Raw genomic sequence first — 19,105 nt, 5'->3', positions numbered from 1 at the left:
TTGTTGAAAACAAAGCACATCAGACCAGTTAAACCTTCTCTAACACCTGCTTCTTCCTGGGTGCCCACAAGGCCTGTTACCTTGTCCTAGATCTCCACCTAGCAAAGCTTTTAATACCCTCTCCAAGGAAGCTCTTGCAAGTGACATGAACAGCTGGTGAGGGGATACAAACTTGTACTTCGAGTGGTTCCCGTGATCTAGTTTCAAAATAAACGATTGATGTGGTGCATGCACGGTGCTTTATTTTGAACCTTTAGCAATTTATTTTAATGTAGGATTTCCCCACTTAACTGAGCAGGCAACATCAACCTGTAAACATGTTGAAAGGTGTTATGTGTAGAATTTATTGTGGCATTGCTGAATTGCTCTGGAGACAAGCTCGAGGAGCCCTGCTGTGAACTGTGAACGCTGTGCCCCGATGGGTAAATAGAAAGGTAATCCTTTGTTAAAGCAGGCGAAGTAATGCTTCCACTCCACCGAGCACTGGCTCGGTGGTGTTTCCTGATTTTGAATGTGACGTTTAAAGGAAACGTGGCCTAACTGGAGAGCCAGTGGTCTTGGCCTGTGAGGGAAGGTTACCTGGACGATGCGCATCTTGAAGAACGGTAACGCCGGTGAGAAATTTGGATGCTCTTAAATCCACGGATGTGGAGCGGCAGCTGCGAAGGAAGCCGCGCGTTTCCCCGCTGCTGTCTTGTGAGCGCCCGTGGCAGCGGGTGCCAAGAAATAGCTTCGAAGTGGACATCAGGTGAAACATCACGGCGGGGCGGGCTGCGAACTCGGCAGCACCAGGACTTAAAGAGCCAGGTCAAATCCGCCTTCCCCTGCCATTCCTCTGCCGTGACTGGGGTGCCGCTCCCCACCCCTTCTCGGTCACGTGGTGGCGACGGACCGGGCACTACAGCTCCCAGCATGCAGCGCGCTCACGGCGAGCATGCGCTCTTGTCACCACCAGGATTTGAAAATCAGTCCCATGGTGCCCAGCGCGCTCCCGCTGATTGGCCGGGCCGTGGGGCGGTGCGTTGTTCAAAGTAACAGGCAGAGCGCGCGCTCCCGGCCGAAGTGCGGTAGCAACTGAGGCGGGTGGCGTGCGGTTGGCACCATCCCCAGAGATCCCGGTGCATCGCGGTCAGCGGTTGGCCTCCTTCCCTCCCCGGCACGCTTGGCGCCGAGGCTTGCCATGGCTTCTTTCGGCTTCCAGGGAGGCGGCAGCAGCAGCTCTAAGAAGGAGGAGAAGGGCAAGAACATCCAAGTGGTGGTGCGGTGCAGGTAAGCGCGGCGACGCCCCGCCTCGGGCGAGCGTTGAGGACTTGCCAGCAGCAGGGTAAACGGGCAGCCGGAGAGGCCCCTCCGGAACCTCGACCTGGAGCGTACGCTGCGCAGCCTCTCGGGGAACCCGCTGTGCTCTGAGGGCCGAGGCCGTCTTCCAGTGAGGGGCTGTCGGGGAGCCGCGCAGGCTGAGTCCCTGTCTGTTGCTGCTCAGTGGCCCCTAGGAGAGAGACCTGCGGGATGTAGTTTTGACGTGACTTGCTCACTGATACTGGATCTTAAAGGTTCTTAAAGGTGTAGCTTGTTAAAACTATAATGCTGATAATTGCTTAAGAGCAGTGCTCAAAATACTTTTGGAAGTTTCTCCTTTTTTGTGTGTGTGTCGTTTGTTTCGGTGTTTGGTGGTTGTTTTTTTTTGGGGGGAGGGGGCGAGAGGGAAAGGGTTTTTTTTTTTCTTTTTTGAGCCAGTGCTGCAGACGTTAGCTTATTGTTGTTAATGCCTTTTGCAATTATCTTCAGGCTTGGACTTTCTATTTTTACAGGTGCACAATGATAATAGAAATTAAAAGCGATTTTATTTTGTTTTTGAAATACAACTAAAAAGCTGCTGAAACAAACGCTGTGGAGTGGGTGAAAGTGTTGATGTAAATCATTGCAGTTGCAAAAGAATAACGTTAGTGAAGCCAGTACATGTTCCCCTCACTTTGCCTTTTTGTTTTCTTTCCTTCACCAGTCAGGTTCTCTTTACCTTATATATTGGCAGATAGACGCAATCGTATTAATTTTATTTCAGATTTGCTTCCAAAACCTGATATGTCAGAGCTTTTCAATAATACAATCACAGAATGGTTAGGTTTGGAAAGGATCTTAAGATCGTAGAGTTCAAAGCCCCTGCCGTGGGCAGGGACACCTCACACTAAACCACATTGCCTAAGGCTCTGTCCAGCACAGCTTGAACACTGCCACGGAGGGAGCATTCGCAGCTCCCTTGGGCAACCCCAGTGCCTCACCACCCTCACAGTAAATAACTTCCTTATATCTAATCCGATCTTCCCCTGTTTAAGTTTGAAATAAAAAATCTTTTCAAGCTATGCATTTACTATGCTCTGGTAAAACATCAATCTGGAAACTCAAACCGCACGCATTAGCATTTTTAATATGAATGTTAATATCCTTCATAACTGTAGTTATGAACCCTAAAGAAACAGCATCTGAAGTGTCTCTACTGTCAAAATATTCTAAAGGTTGGTATTTCTGGTGCTTTAAAGTACTGTGATCAGTTTGAGATGATGCAGGCTTCACTGCTTGTGTAAATGAAAAAGTAAATTTTAAAATGTAATTAATTTAATTTGCTACTGCCTTAACTTTCATGTGCAATTTTTTCCTTTCTTGAAGGCTCTTGTTTATACAACTATTTGGTATGTTTGAACTTCTACCACTCCTGCAATTGAACAACATTTTCTAGTGGAAGTTAGCTGTGTAAGCATGTAAATGATCTTAAAAGTATTTATGGACTTGTTAAAAAATACATATGTAAACAGACTAAAACTTGTAGGTTCTTGAGTTGTTCCACAGTGGGTGTAAGAGAAGCAAGGTCTGGAAACTGCCCAATTGCAGCAGTTTTTCCTTAATTATTAAACAAATTAAGTTAAAAGTTTGATGTCCTTTTTACTCAATTACACTATTCTGGATCCTTAAACTGGGTGACATTACTGCTTTGTCAGTTTATGTTCTTGTTAGCAATTGTATCAATCTATATTCTTAACTCCTGTCTTTTAGGCCTTTTAATGCTTCAGAACGTAAAGCAGGCTCCTATCCTGTTATAGACTGTGATCAAGCAAGAAAGGAAGTTAGTGTTCGCACTGGAGGAGTGACAGATAAGACGTCAAGAAAGACTTACACATTTGATATGGTAACTGCTTGTCAAGTTGGGGACTTGTAGAAACAAGTAGATACATTTCTCTATTGTGGTCTGATTACTGTGTGATACTCTACATTATTTTAAACATAAATGGGATGGGTTTTCTTTGTCTCAATAGGTTTTTGGAGCTCAGGCAAAGCAAATTGATGTGTACCGGAGTGTTCTGTGTCCCATTTTGGATGAAGTTATTATGGGCTACAACTGTACAGTGTTTGCGTAAGTAAGCCAATAATTATTATTAAGAAATTTTCTTTTAGTTTATAGATTACACTCTAATTTTTTTATTCTCACAGTTATGGACAAACTGGTACCGGTAAGACCTTCACAATGGAAGGGGAGCGGTCATCCAATGAAGAATATACTTGGGAAGAGGTATATTTTCATTCCTGAGACTTCCCTTGCTTATACATTAGTTCAAAATTAGAAATTGCAGAAGGATAAGAAAAGCCAGAAATTGATGCCTTTCAAATCCTGAAGTTGACTTTCCTGAAATATTTGTTAATTAATAAATGGTCTCATTCATTTATATGAGAATCAAACCTTTACATTTTTAATGCATGTATGCAAGTCTTGGTGATCTTTATATGGAAGATTATCTTTGTCCAAGGCATTCTTGCTTATAACAAATTGTGACTATTTAGCTGTAATTCCACCCCCACTCTCAAATCTCTCTCAGTACATTTATGTATTAAATATTTAACTTGTAGGATCCACTGGCAGGTATAATACCCCGTACGTTGCATCAAATATTTGAAAAACTCACAGAGAATGGCTCTGAATTTTCTGTGAAAGTCTCTCTTTTGGAAATCTATAATGAGGAGCTTTTTGATCTTCTGAACCCTACTCCTGATGTCGGAGAAAGACTGCAGATGTTTGATGATCCTCGAAACAAGGTTAGTGCTGTCTTCCAAAATTTGTTATCGTAAGGCTTTCAGGATTGTTGAGTTTGAGAGATGTATAATAAGCTTGTATTATTTTCTGACAGCGGGGTGTAATTATTAAAGGCTTGGAAGAAATAACTGTACACAACAAAAATGAAGTCTACCAAATCCTGGAAAGGGGTGCAGCGAAAAGAACTACTGCAGCTACTTACATGAACGCATATTCCAGGTACAAATCCTCACAGTTTCAGAAACTAATTTTGTTCTTATTTTATTAAGCAAGATCTTGCTGAAGGAGTAAATGATGTTGAAGCTACTGCAAACCTGGCATGATCTGGAGATTCTGTATCGCAGTTTAGATTGTCAAATGTGTATCAGAAAGCCATATTTACAACTTCCTTATTACATCCTGTAGGGCAACTCTAATAGCTGTGTGAAGGGGCATTATAAAATCTGAATGATCTCATCTTAAAAATAGGCAAGCTGTTTCTCTCTGCATTATTTTCTACACAAGCTTCCTCTTGTTTACAATTTGCATGCTTTGTTATGAATATGTCCCATGTTAATATGCAGTGCCTAGTAGGCAGTAGCCCTGGCATTCCACCTAACTCTAGCTGAGATGTAAGTAGCAGAATGTTCTTAATCTGGCATCTAGAATATTGAAATTTAATTAATCCTCAAAGTTAACTTTTTCAAGGCTTTCTATGCCTATGGAAACCAAAAGAAGTCTGACATATGCATAACTGATATACATTGTATGTAGTAGCACGCAATTAATATTCTCTGCAGTAGATACTGTACGTCTTCAAAAAGAATGCTGTAGTCCACTCAAAGTTTGGAAGATATTTAGCTGGTATACTTGTATTTCAGAGATGGGTTGACTTTGTTTTAGCCAAATGGGGTTTTTTTGCCAGTCCTGTTTACTAAATAAAAACTTGTTGACAGCATTTGGGACTCTTACACCACTATTCTGGAAGCTGGACGTAAGATTGAAGAGGAAATGTAGCAATGCAGGCTACTTCATATGATTGCAGTTCAGTCAGAATCTAGTAGAGACATCTTGGTCAAAAATATCATTGTTTATTACTAATTTATCATTCTTAAACTGCAGATGTGATAGCTATGTCACTGAACAAATAGTCATCCAGTGTTGTAATAAGCAAGGAACACCCTGCCCGAGTCATCAACTTATTTTAAAATAAGCTGAGCACATCTGTGTACTAGTGCAGGGGAATGGGTATTTAGTTACCACAGATTAGAGCACAGAACTAATTAAATCTGAAATTACAGGGAATTTAGATAATTTATTCTGCCTGAACTGGTTTTATGCACGGTGAAACTGGTCTAATTTGATGTTTGTGTCTTTCTGTGTCAGCTTCTTATTGTAAAAGCGTATTAAAGGAAAACTGAATTCTTTTATAGCCGTTCCCACTCTGTATTTTCTATTACCATCCACATGAAAGAAACAACAATAGATGGAGAAGAACTTGTTAAAATTGGAAAGCTAAACTTGGTAAGTATTTGAAGTAAATGTTGTTCATGACATTCTTAAAATAATCAACTAGAATAATCTGACTTCATTCCCTTGATCTGAGGTGGGGTAGGGTCTGTTTTCCAATAAAGGGGGAAAATTTTTTCTGTAAAGAGATATGGACTATACTTGTCACTCTGAAAAACATTAGTTCCATTTGACATCCTTCACAACTCATAAGCTGCTTTGTGTGTTGCATTCTGCAACACTGGGGGGTGAGCATTCTTCAGGGTCATTTGAGACAGAAGCATGTCCTTCCTCTTGTCTTTCAGGTTGATCTTGCAGGAAGTGAAAACATTGGTCGATCTGGGGCAGTTGACAAAAGAGCTCGTGAAGCTGGAAATATCAACCAGTCTCTTCTGACTCTAGGAAGAGTTATTACTGCTCTAGTAGAAAGAGCCCCACATATTCCATACAGGGAATCTAAACTCACAAGAATCCTTCAAGACTCTCTTGGAGGACGAACAAAAACGTCAATAATTGCCACAGTTTCTCCTGCATCTATAAGTCTTGAGGTAAATATAAGTCTGAAAATCCATTTCTAAAATAGATATTGTAGTTCGCTAATGATACAAAAATATTGGTGGACTCCTCATCTTGATGTACTGTTACTACATCTGTTTATCACAGGAAACCCTGAGTACGCTAGAATATGCCCACAGAGCAAAGAATATAATGAACAAGCCTGAAGTTAATCAGAAGCTAACAAAAAAAGCTCTTATTAAGGTAAGCTACACATGTATCTTAAGTTACAGGATAGGTTTGATTCTGTTAACATAGATTTTGCTATGAAGGAATAATAGAGTTGTGGAGAAGCTATAACTAGTAGTGGTGCTTTTCTGAGGTAACTTTAATCACTGAACTCCTGTTTTCAAACTGGTGTAGCATTAATCACTTTGCATACACCAAAACTGTTGCTAAAACTGGATAGAGAGGTCTATTACTCTTAGCCATGACTCTGTGTATGTATTATCTATTTACAAATCAGTGGAGAGCCAGTAAATCACACTGGATATTTTTTCGTGGGCTTACTGTATTAGTAGCTTCATTCCCTACAGAATGCCTAATTAAAGTGAAATTGTCAGTAAGTATGAATATAAAGTAGTTGACTGCTACTAAAGAAGCAAGGATTCCCATTGTAAGCTGTTATATGTGATCAGGTATGACTGAATTGGGATGTTTCAATGCTCTAAATCTATCCAGTGTTATGAATTTAAATGGTGCTATACTGAACTTATTTGTAACAGAAGTGCTTATGCGAAATGTCCACACAGCACTCTCTGTGAAGTATCTGTTAAGATAAATCATGAAAGCAAAGTAGGAATTCAGACATTTACAAGTGATTGTTCCTTTATGCAGGAATACACTGAAGAGATTGAGCGTCTGAAGCGAGACCTTGCTGCTGCGCGAGAAAAAAATGGAGTCTATATTTCTCTTGAAAATTATGAGTATGTCTTTAAAATTTCTATAAAATCTCTTAACAACAAATCTCAGATACTGGTACCTATCGTCATACAAATACGCTTTTGGATCTACTTTTACACCAGAAAATTGAAGATAGTAAGGAGAATTTAGCCAACTGGTTTCTTAGAAATCAGTTATTATACAGATAGAAGCCTAAAGACTAGGCTTGCACTAAGGATTTTATTTGTTGCACATATTTTATATGTACAGCTTCCAGTAAGCATAGCTGTGATGCAGCTTTACCCCATGGAGCCATTCTTTCAGTGGAAGCTCATATAGAAGAATAAACTAGACATAATTTACTTCACTTTGTAAGATGGCTAGTTCACACAGAAAATTTACAATGGAGAATCATTTCAAATCCTTTTTGCATTAGGTGAAAATTACCTGCGTTTCATACAGAAGTTAGCAATACATTTTGACGTTGCTAAATATGTATTATAAAAACCAGTAGATAATCTTGAAATCAACTCTTACTTGACTGATTTGTTTATTTGTTTTAATCCTTGCTTGAGAGCCCTTAACGGAAAGCTGACAGTTCAGGAAGAGCAAATTGCAGAGTATATTGACAAAATCAGTGTCATGGAGGAAGAAGTGAAAAAAGTAAGTGACATTTCTCAACTGTGGATTAAATCTGCCAAAAAAAAAGGAAAGAAACCTTTTGGGGAATGAAGAAAAAGGTTGGAGCAAAGAACTTTCTGAAAAGTTTTTCTTCTTAAAGTTCTCTAAATAGTCAAGAGTGGAAGCTTCCTAATTCTTTATGTTAGGAAGTTGAAGTATCAAATGCTAGTTGCAGGATGCAATATTTATTTTTTTTTTAAAGCTCTTTTAATGTCTAGCACTTTAATTTGCTCTGTTGGGTTTTTGGCAAAATGTCTGCTTTTAAAAATCAGTATCTCAATTGACGGGTATCTGCTTAGGAGCAAAGAATAAAAGGGAGAGGAGAAGGTGATGAGTTCCCACTAACAAATTACACAGAAAATGAGAGCTTTCTCTTTAAAACAAATGCAGCTGTTAATTTGCTGAAATACGTAACTAATCTGTGTAATCAGCTTTACTAACTCTCTTCTTCATTCTATCTTAAGTTTGGTTAGTGGGATTTATTTATTTTTTTTCTTACTGTGTTGTAACAACTGCTTGGTCTTGTGTTTTGAGTGGGGAAGCAAGGGATTATTACAATGAATATGGTGTTGGTTTGTGCTATCTGTTGTCTAAGTTTAAATCCTCTGAGCCTTATAGCTGAAACTACATTCCTAGATGAGATTTGCCTTCTGGTATTTTGGTGTAATTTGAGAGATAGGAGTTCTGATGACCTTACAAAAGGAGTGTTTCCCTACTGATTTTTGTCTTCTGCTTTAGATCACTGAATTATTCACAGTTAATAAAAATGAGCTTGAACAGTGTAAAACAGATCTGCAAATCAAGGAAAAAGAACTGGAAGAAACCCAAAAAGATCTGCAAGAAACAAAGATTCATCTGGCTGAAGAAGAATACGTGGTTTCAGTTTTGGAAAACACTGAACAAAAACTTCATAGCACAGCTAGCAAGGTTGTCACAGTTTTTGCACCTAACTGTAACAGTAGCTTCCTATGTTTGGGAGATTCATAGGCTGTTCAAGGAAATAATTTTTGCTAAATCATGATGAGAATATGACAAAACCTGAATTTGAGATGGAACAAGTAGGATTAGCTCTCTCTATACAAGATATTATGATGAAAAGCTACTTTAGATTGCAGGACTTTGTGGTAATATTGACAGTTGACTGCTAAACACAGTGGTTGGTCTGGAGCTAATCTTTCCTTCAGGCCAGGTTGTCATGAGAGTTTCAGTGCTTTGCACTATCTGTGTCATGAGCTGTTTTGCGGAATAAGTAGCTTGCTTTACTAGGAACGTAAGTCTGGCCTTACAAAAGAGTGAATTATATATAATGGGGGTAGAAAAACAGCAAAAAGCTTTGCAGAGATGTGTGCAGCAATTTACACTCACTAAATGGAAACTGTTGTCCTGTTACGTCTGTATTTTAAGGTATCATTTTGATGTTTGTAGTTTGCTGGTAATTATCAAAACAGACTTGATAGGAGGAGAGAATGTCCTGCAAAGTGATAAAATTTGTATTTTTAGTCAACATGAAAATATCTTTCTACTCAGATTCCTGTAAGGATGGGAGGGAGTGCCTAGTGTTTTGCATGTGGGTTGTGAGTGTGTAAGAGAAATAGGTACAGAAATCATTTATGCTGACTACAAAACCAAGAAGCCACTATGTGTTCAAATTCTCCATTATTTATCAGAGAATAGTACTGGAAGCCTCTTGCTTGAGTACTATTAAGGAATATATTTACTGTCAAATCTTTCAGAAAAAGTTGAAGTGGTGAGGATTTATTTAGTATTCGGGGATAAATGATATCTTAAAGGACATACTTAGTATTTAAGAAGTTGTTAATGCTTTCATTTGAAAGAACAAATGGCCTTTACAGGTAACTTCTTTTCTGTGTTCTAAGACTACGAACGACATAACACCAGGATTTAGAAAGGAAATACCTGTCTTTGTAGGGAAATAACTTCTTTAACTTTCTTATATAATTGACTTGTTTAAAGACTGACCAAAATAACTTGAAATTGTAGTTGCTTAGTACAGTTCAAGAAACTGCAAAAGATGTATCTGGCCTCCATGCAAAACTGGACCGTAAGAAGGTTGTTGATCAACACAATGCTATCGTCCAAAATACATTTGCAGGAAAAATGAATGATTTGTTCAACAAAATACAAGATTCAGTTACTGAAAACAGTTTGAAGCAGCAACAGATGTTGACATCTTACACAAATTTTATAGGTAAGTGTAGTATCTATATCACTGTGCCATCCTGAGTTTTTTCAACAGTAGTACTAAAGATCATTTCCTAAAATAGATCTGTTTTAGTAAGTGGAAGAGGCTTTATTTTAAGCAATGTAATGATAACAGTTGCATTAGTAATGTAGATTAACAGCCTTTCTGTGCTGTAAGAGTCAATAAGGTGATGAGCAATAAAAGGAGTTTCTATCCTATGGTAGAGCTTATAAAAAATACTCATAACACATCTTGATTTCTTTTGTAGGTAACCTCCTGTCTACCAGTTCTTCGGCAGCTAATATGCTTGCATCAGTTGTATCAGCATCTTTTGCCTCTGTTAAAGAATTGGTGTCTACTGAAGTTTCTCACGTGTCCAAAAAAATAATACAACATGAAAATCTGTCGCTTGATTGTAAAGCTGAGCTGCTGAGATTAATTGTTAGTAAATATACATACTCTTATGTTACTTAAATTAAACTGTTCTCAATCAACAGGGCTTCTCTAAATATTGTATAAGGGTTTTTTCTCATGCCCTCTACCTGTCTCTGCTTCAGTTCTTGGCCATGATTATGTCCTTCCCCATTTCCCCTTGCATGTCACCCCCACAAGCTGTAATGTACTTGTATAGCAAATGCTGTCATAGCAGAGTACATGGATATATGAATAGCTTCTTACAAATGTAGATGAAGGAACAGTCATACCATGCTTTACATTTTTTTTTATTATTTTTTTTTCCCTCCCCCTGCTGCTCCTAGGAGGAACATACATCTGGATTAGGAACAGCATTAAATAGTTTGACACCAATGTTAGAATTTGTCTTGGGGCTAAACTGTCAGCTTCAGAATAACATGAAGAAATACTCTGTTGTGGTTGACAAGGTAATGCATATGTGTTATCTCTTTTCTTGTCCTGTTATTTTATTTAATTTACAGATAACACTTAATGGTTTTTCTGCAGCGTGTCAGAATGTTTCCAGTTCTGGTCTGGCTTTTGTCATTTTATCCTGTCCCATGAGTCCTGCCTTTTACCTCTTTCTTTCAGGCTTCTTTTCCACTTCTAAATGCGGTGTATTTGTTTTTTTACCTATATTGGCACAACTGCTCATCTAAATGCCACGTAAGAATGGTAAAACATGGATGCTTAAAACTGTATGTAACAAATACGTATAATATAGTCTCTCCTGTGTTTTAGAAGTCTAAAATAACCAACTCAGAAAAGTTTTAACTCTTAAAACCCGATCTCTTCAACAAATAGTGCATGGCTTACCAGCTCTTGCTTCTTGTTCTTGTCTTAACAAGTACCTTGTCTGTGTCTTCCTATTTTGTCTATCTCACATGCCACATTTTGTGTTTGGAAAAGCCCATACCAAGTTCCGGTATGTCACTTCAGATTGTTCTAAAGTGTAATTTTCCACCTTTTATGCACAATACTTTATTAGTGCCTTTGACAATTTCTGTATAAACTATGCTAGGGAAAAGTATCCAGTTCCCAACAACAGACAAATATCTAACTTTAATCAAACCTTCTTTCAAAGATGGAGGGTCATAAAAAGGAAATTGATACCTTCTTTGAAGATCTTTCTCTCACTTTGAAAGAATTACGGGAAGAAACAGCCAGTGTTTTTGCTCAGCTTCAGAATGATTGTGAAAATTTAAAAGAAGAAGTGGAAATGACGAGGTTGGCGCATACAAAGGTATCCTTGGAGTTAAAAAAAATTCTAACGCCAAATGGGATTGCTTGTTTTGATTTAAACTCTTTATAGCAGTAAACTGTTGTACTTGTTTCAGGAGAACTGTTAGGATAGTAATTCGATAATCTAAGCCTTTGATGGGCTGCTTTAAGAAGCTTGTATAGGAAGGTAATCAAAAAATGTACCGTTGCTCTAAGCATGTCCAGTATATGTGTTTACATGTATTTCCAAAAGCAAAGTGTCTATATCTTCTCTACAAAAATTGTAAAACAACAAAGCTTTTTATTTGCTGCATTTTTAATTAAGGCATTCAAGTACCTTTTAAGAATGTTAAAAAGTGCAATAACAATGAAATGTCTGACACTTTTTTTCAATAGAATGCAGCTCAATTGATGTTCGTACTGCAAAGCCAGCTTGACCTTTTTGCTCAGGAGACTCAGAAGAACTTAACTAATGTACTTGCAAAAAATGGAAGCTTGAAGACCACCATCTCTGTTGTACAGGAAAATGTTCACCTGTAAGAAGCAGATTACTTTTTGTATATACTGATGTGAGATAAAACTATGTATGAAGAGGACTGCAAAATTAGATGCTCTTCATATTTATATGTTTATAAACTCTTCTGGACAAGACTTCAGTGTTAGAGCTGAGTTCTGCCACAGAATATAGATCATAGTTCACCTTTCCCCAGAGTAAAAGGTAGCTCTACAAGGCTTTTCCTGAAACTTGTCTCTTGAGCATATTGCAGATAAGATACCATGGTTTTGGGAGCAATATGCTGATGAACTGCCCTCGGTATGGCTGGGATTCAGAACTTCGTACCATAATGAGTTAGCTTGAAGTATAATAGTGCATCTATTACAGCATGCTTCATTCAGTTGCAGACTGAGTAACTAAGGCCTTGCTGAAGTTGTTTTCAGTTTGTGGTTGGGTTTTCTGGTTTTTTGGTTGGGCTTTTTTTGGGGGATTTGACAAGCCTACTGCTCAAAGTGCTGCAGTTTGTAAATCTGCTAAATAGAGCAACAACATAATTAACTGGTTTGATAGAGCTGTGCTACTTCACTGCTTCTGGTCTCAAATATTTCTAAATATAGAAAGTGCTAAAATCCACCTTTCAAAATCTCTGAACTCTTACAAACATGTTGTTGCAGGAAAACTACAGACCTTGTCAGCAGTGCAACTTCCAATCACAGCAAATTTATTGCATCTCTGGATAATTTCTCTCAAGAACTCAGGACCATAAATGATGAAAACAAGACGATGCTGGAAAGATCCACTGACTACTGTTCTCAGCTTCTCACCAATCTCAAAAACGTGTCTCAGGATACTGATAAATGGGGTGAATTTACGACTGCTCAGATAGTCAACTTTACCAATCAGCAGCTATTGTCCCTCAATGATGAGAACCAGCAACTTGAGTGTTTACAAAAGGTACCTATAGTCATTTGTAGCCTAATACAACATTCTGGGAAAAACTTCTATAGTAGAATTTGTAGGGGAAAGAAGTTTTCACTTATAGTCAGAAAAAATTTGGCAATGGTGTTTTTTTTTGGTCACAGCAGATTTATGTTAGTTGCTTTAAATAGGTGCAATTAGAGAAACCAAAAGCTTAACTTAAGACTTTGAACTTAAAATGCAAATAACTTCATAAAATAGTGTTTTGATTAATCCATGTAGCTAACTTCTGCTTGTAATTTGGGAGAGTTTTTATATCTTTTTGATAGTGCACATCTCTAATTCTAAAGCTTTATCTACCAATAGTGTCCTTGGAAGATTTGCACAGTTATCAAATACAGATTGTATTCTGGAGGATGCAAATGATTTTATTGGTCAGATGGATTAACATTATGGCAGAAAGCATTCTTTCTAAGTATTTACTAGTTCTGGCCACTAATCTGAGAGGTTTTCTCTCTCTTTTTTTTTTTTTTTTTTAATTTCCATCACAAACTTCACTTACTCCCCCTGATTGTTCTGATGGTGCTGAAATAGGCAAATCCAACTTTTTGCTAACTTTCAGGAAAAAAAACTTGATTGTTAAAAGTGTTTGCAGTCTTAAGACACTCCTGTATCTGTTACACCTACAGAACACTTCAGGCATTTCATTCCAGTGAGGATGGCTAAAATACGTTTTTCTTTTCCCCTACAAATGCATAAAGCTTCTAGTGCTTGTAGGATTTTCACTTTCACTTGGATATCCTAATTCTGTGCAGGGTTGTGCATAGAAGCATGAGAAATCTGATCTGAACCAAATGGCATCATCTTTATTCTTATGAGTAGCTCTCTAAAATGATCATACTTTCTAAGAAACTGCATCTCTTCTGAAGATAGTTCTCAAAATGAGTGTGTAAAACTAGCACTGAAACTTCTCAATTTGAGGTCTCAGTTGTTTTCGTTTCAAGTCATGTCATTAATCGTGTACCACATCTTAGAAAAGAGGCCATAACTTTACTTTTACTGTTAACTTGGTGTTACTAGTTGTGCTTTTGACTTGTTTGCAGAAAAATGAAGGCAGCTGTGATACAGCCATAGCTGAAATTGACGACCATATTGGTAGACAAAAAGCTGCTGAGGAGAAGGTACTGAATGGCTTTCTGGAGCAGATAAATGTTGACCAGGAAATACTTCTGAAGGAGAAGCTGACACTTTCTGAGGAAGCAAAGCATGGACTGACTCAGGTTAATGATTTCCTGCAGGAGGATCTTAAAGTGGATGTTCCAACAGGTACTTAAAATAGGTTGGGGACAGAATGGTCTTACAGAAAGCAATTCGAGTTGCAGAATTTGTAAGAGAAGGCCAATGGGAGCAATATTATAGCTAGCAGCCTGACACCTTTTTTTAAGGTGCATGCAGAGAATGATGACTGAACAAAGCATGACTTTGTTAAGTTAATGTAAAATTGAGGATCTGTAATTAAAGCAAATGCTGACATTGTTTAATAGTGCCTTTCATTAGTGTACAATCTTCATTAAAGGGGCAACTCCACAGAGAAAAGACTACTTCTATCCAGTCACACTTGTGAGAACAGAACCCCGGGAACTTCTGCTGGAGCAATTAAGGCAAAGACAACTAAAGCTTGATGCTGTCCTGAACAGTGTGACAGAGGTAGAGGATAATGTAGATCAGGTATGTGTGTGAGAGGCAAATGAAGCTCTTCAGTAAGTATTTCACATCTTTAGGAGTTTTTTCATCCTGTTGTGGAGAGTTGACTTTGAACCCCAGAGCTGTTGCAGCACTTGTATTTTGCAGGGTACTTGGAGCCACATGTGCTGAGCTTTTTGACAAAAGCAGTATCTTGAAAAATAAGGGAAGACATTAATAATTTAGAGACTTTCATTTCTGTTTTTCAAAAAAGGAAGTGCCATGACTTTTATAGGTCTGATCATGCTTAGTACATTAAATACACTTTTCTGAAAACTTCTGCTTTAGGACCTGTTGGAAGAAGAGGAAGGGTTGCAAGAAGCAAGTGGAAGCCTTGATAGTGACAAATCCTTGGTGGATGCAAACATGTGCTGCCAAGCAAATGGTGGTGTTCCCTTTTTCCAGGTAACTTCTACAGATATTCCAAACATATTTAAGAAAGAAGGAAAATTCTTGTTCCATAATAGTGTCGTAATCTAAAGTCACTTACTATAATTTAGTGTAGTCTAACAATTTCTATAAATCCTGTAGAGTATGCTTTGTTAAACTTGAGATGAAATAACAGGTTCTGGTAACAATTAACACCAGATAAAATAATGCAAGTTTCTGGCAAGCTGGACAGACAGTAGTAAGCTTCTCAGCAGATAATCCTGCATGAAAAACACTGTCATAATTTACTAGATACAAACACGCGTTAATAGAAAAGTTGAAATTAGATGCAGAGCATTTTCTTAGAGGCCAAACAGAAATGCTAGCTTTCTTGCTTCTTCGCTGGGTTTTGAGGGTGGTAGTGGGTTTTTTTGGGTGGTGGTGTGTGTTTGCTTGGGAGGTTGGGGTTTTGCTTTTGTTTTTACCTTCTTTCTTTTTGAGCCTCTTGCTCTACCAATGTAACTGTCTATAGCCCTTCTATGTTTGCTTGGGGTGTGTGTGGTGTGTTTACCTGCCATGGATCCCTTAAAAGTACCTGCTGAACTTCCAGATGCCTACATCTCTCTTCAGTAAATCTAATATTAGGGATATTTTTCATGAGTTTTACCAACTTGTTTTCTCAGAACACTATGTAATGCAGTGTACAGGAGCAAGTAGTCTTTAGGGGTTTTTTGTATTCTCTTAACATTGGACGTTTTCTTTAAATCCCAGCACAAAAGGAGTCACAGAAAGGATAAAGAGAACAGATCTGCAGCTGCAGTGGAGAGCAAGATAGAAGATACGACAGAACAGTTTCTTCCCAAATTTAAGCCTCCTTTAAGATCACTGAACTAAGATATACCCACTGCAGATCCCTCTTTTGAAATACTTAAGTTTAATTCTCTACTGAGCCATAACTTTGGTTATTCTCGGTCTCTGTTTATAGTGATATATTGATGCAAAGTTGGATCAAAAGGTTGACCTGCCAGATGTCCTGCTTTTGTCCCATTTTTATATGCTATAGCTTACAAAGTATTAACAGACTTTTTTTTTTAAACGGGGGGGGGGGGGGGGGATTGTGGTTCTGTATGTTAAATAGATTTTAATGTTCTCAAGTAAGGTATCCTTTTCTCAGATTTGAAACAGTAGAAAGGGATGAGATAAAATGCTTTGTCAGCATTACCAGCTACCATTTGATATTTTGATTAACTGTAAACAGTGTTTTGGGTTTGTACCTGTTTTCTAGTTTCATTCCTGTTTTTTATGAATTAGCTGATTTTGCCTGGGATACTTCAAATAAATTATTGATACATGGAAAACAAATGTTATAAGCACCTTCCTCAGAGTAAAACAACCTTACATGACTTTCATTTTATATTACCATGTTTAATTTAGCAAAAACATTAGCATCTATGTCATACATCTTGCGCTGTCAAAAAAAAGGTGGTTCTTTCCTCTGTTTCATAATAGACAATAGCTCTGTTTCAGTGCTTTTTCAGTATATGGAAGTCTCACTGCTAGGTTTTGGGGTTTTTTATTTTCATTTGTTTTGAACCCCACTGTTATTATTTTCATCTTAACCTGCAGCTGTGATGTGTTGCCTTGCATATGATGTCAACCACAGCTTATGTATTGTAAATGGGAGGATTTCTTTTAAGATGTAGATGCTTACAAGAGTACATGCAAACTTGGTTACAAATGCAGTTCCTAAGTTGTATAACGAATTTCCAGTAACTGACAGTAACATCTGACCAGCTGTTCTCATTCTGCTTACCTGAGGATTTGAAAAAATCTTCCAAGCTATGGTGTGCTAAAAAAAATAGGTGAATAGGATAATGATGGGAGTGGGGAGAGACACTGGATGGCAGACTTAATTTAAATTGAAGCACTATTCTTAGTTGTCAAATATGATTTAGGAGATTGTCAATTTTTCCATATCTAGCTTGCAGGTTCAGGTTGATGTTTCTTTACATGGGTGTCCTGTGTGTCTATTTGAGCAGGTATGTCAACCGGCTAGACACTTAGGACACCATGCAGACATCGCACTGCAGTCCTGTGCTGTCTGAATCTTGCAAATTTGAGAATCGGTTCAAGGGCATACTCCAGACATCATTTAGAGTATGACCTTGTACTATTTCTCCAAACTCTAGCATGAGATAGACCATTCACCAGTTGTTTGTCTGATACACCCATCATACCTCCTACTATTGTTTCTTTTGCCTCCATGGGCGAAGTTGGTTGTTTTTTCTTAACAGCCTGATACAAGGAGGGGAAAGCATTCATTTCCTTTCGAACTAATAAGAAATGCAAATACGGATTTTTTTGGCGGGTAGGGTATGATATTTTTGGCAAGTAGCTTATATAACAAGTCTTTCTATCACTGTAAGGGACGTGAAACACTGGAAGCTGTCTCCTTCAGAGAGTGTTTGGTATATTGTCAAATTCTGGCACCAGAAATTTAACAGACCAAAGAACTCTCCAGGGCCTAGGATGCATTTTCTTCAATAAATTATTTGGGTAACTAAAATTCAACCAGAAGTGTTGATCCCACAGCTGTATTGAAGGGCCTAAGACAAATAGGAGAGGCTTGTCATTCTTTTACCCTGCTACTTTCATTTTCCCTATGGGCTTTCACAGGATCAGTACGAACAAACTGGAATAGCCAGTACCCAAGGAGAGTCATACCCATAAAATCATGCCAGAATTTGTGCTTCCTAGCTTTATTATCTTTAAGACTGTCTCCTCTACCCTAGCTATTTGGTTTCCCTCTGGTACAGGCACAAGTTGTTTTCTTGATAATCTGGAGACTTAACAGCTGTATGAATTTCATGGTCTGCTTGCATGCTTTTATTCTAAATACCCCTCAGAGTCATGATTTCTTTCTTTTGCAATACTGGTAAATAAAAAATAAAAAAAAAAGGCAGATCATTGTTTCAGTGGCCATGGTGTCCAGAGGTCACACCAGCAGGAAGAATAGAACAAAAAATCCGGGTGCAGAACTTGTCTCAGCTCCGTGTCTCTTCGCCCACTAGATGGCTCTAACACTAAAGCATTAGCCCGAGGCTCAAGTACTGGCCTTTAATTGTGTCTTAGAAATAAGCATTTTGCCAAGCTTTTTCTCAAGCACCTGTTAAAAGAGCATGTTTCAAAAGCTAATATTGAATTTATGTTTCCACAAAGATAATTCCTTATTCAAGCTTGGGCAAGGTATTGTTTCATGAAGAGCAACATTTAACAAAAAGATGATCCAGCCTACCTCTTGAGATTTGCTGCAGGGCTAATAGAGGCTCTCAGTAACTAAACTCTTGTCCTAACATGTTCTCTAGGTTCTGCACTCTGTGGGCATTGCCCAGAGTAGAAAGCAATGCCTGTTTGTTTTGGTATATTGTATGATGTATGACAGAGAAAAGAAGGTAAGAAAAAGCAAGAGCTATTTCTTGTATATAGCCACTGGATTCAGAGGTCTAATCCAGAGGGAAGAAATGGCATAGTTTGAATTTGTCTGGTTATAAAGCATCCTTTATAAGAGTAGGAAGCAATTTCCACAGAACAAATAACAAGGTTGCACCCTGACTGAATTAGTCCAGGTGAGCATGACAGAGAACTGTGGTGACTGGGGCTGTAGTATGGGGATGTGTTCTGAATGAGTGTTTTCAGATTCTGGATTAGTGGCCAAGTGGGAACAGGTCTTGATTTAACAAAAAACCCAGCTAGGATGAATGTGATGTGGAGAAATGAAATGAGGAAAAGCGGGAATTTAAGTGCATGTAAAGGGAGAATGCAAAGAGAACAATAAGAAGGCCACAGTAAGCACGGATAAGCAGAGCCACCAGCTGGCTTTTCGAGTGATAAATGAGCAGTTAGAAGGAAATAGGGGAAAGGAAACTTCCTGCTTCCTCCTGGAAATCAGGTTGCTGTGACACTTGCTGTATCAGAGTGGTTGGGGATGCAGTGCTTATTTGAAGAGAGAAGACTG

General features: G+C 38.3%; 1 protein-coding gene across 1 annotated transcript; it reads left to right on the top strand.

Annotated features, from left to right (window-relative positions):
* The first annotated feature begins 1,133 nt into the window (after positions 1-1,133).
* KIF11 (kinesin family member 11) lies at positions 1,134-16,179 on the top strand. The gene is made up of 22 exons (XM_061349001.1): positions 1,134-1,269; positions 3,049-3,181; positions 3,309-3,406; positions 3,484-3,562; positions 3,898-4,083; positions 4,176-4,300; positions 5,494-5,584; positions 5,875-6,117; positions 6,233-6,328; positions 6,962-7,050; positions 7,582-7,669; positions 8,426-8,614; positions 9,689-9,896; positions 10,159-10,331; positions 10,649-10,771; positions 11,428-11,586; positions 11,961-12,100; positions 12,735-13,014; positions 14,082-14,304; positions 14,555-14,706; positions 15,010-15,126; positions 15,862-16,179. The coding sequence occupies exons 1-22, from the start codon at positions 1,181-1,183 to the stop codon at positions 15,982-15,984; spliced, it is 3,204 nt and encodes a 1,067-aa protein (XP_061204985.1). The 5' UTR covers positions 1,134-1,180; the 3' UTR covers positions 15,985-16,179.
* The last annotated feature ends 2,926 nt before the right edge of the window (positions 16,180-19,105 follow it).

The sequence above is a fragment of the Neopsephotus bourkii genome, unplaced genomic scaffold (genome assembly GCF_033783945.1).
Source record: "Neopsephotus bourkii isolate Nb327-2 ecotype Australia unplaced genomic scaffold, CSIRO-AGI_Nbou_v1 NB_379, whole genome shotgun sequence".
NCBI lineage: Eukaryota > Metazoa > Chordata > Aves > Psittaciformes > Psittacidae > Neopsephotus > Neopsephotus bourkii.
This window is presented reverse-complemented; position numbering and strand designations above follow the sequence as displayed.

Bases quoted from the DNA above. Each gene is read 5' to 3' on its own strand.
- KIF11 (XM_061349001.1), top strand. From the start codon at position 1,181: ATGGCTTCTTTCGGCTTCCAGGGAGGCGGCAGCAGCAGCTCTAAGAAG. The intron at 3,407-3,483 runs GTAAGTAAGCCA...TTATTCTCACAG, and splicing joins TACAACTGTACAGTGTTTGC to TTATGGACAAACTGGTACCG. The intron at 8,615-9,688 runs GTTGTCACAGTT...TTGAAATTGTAG, and splicing joins TTCATAGCACAGCTAGCAAG to TTGCTTAGTACAGTTCAAGA.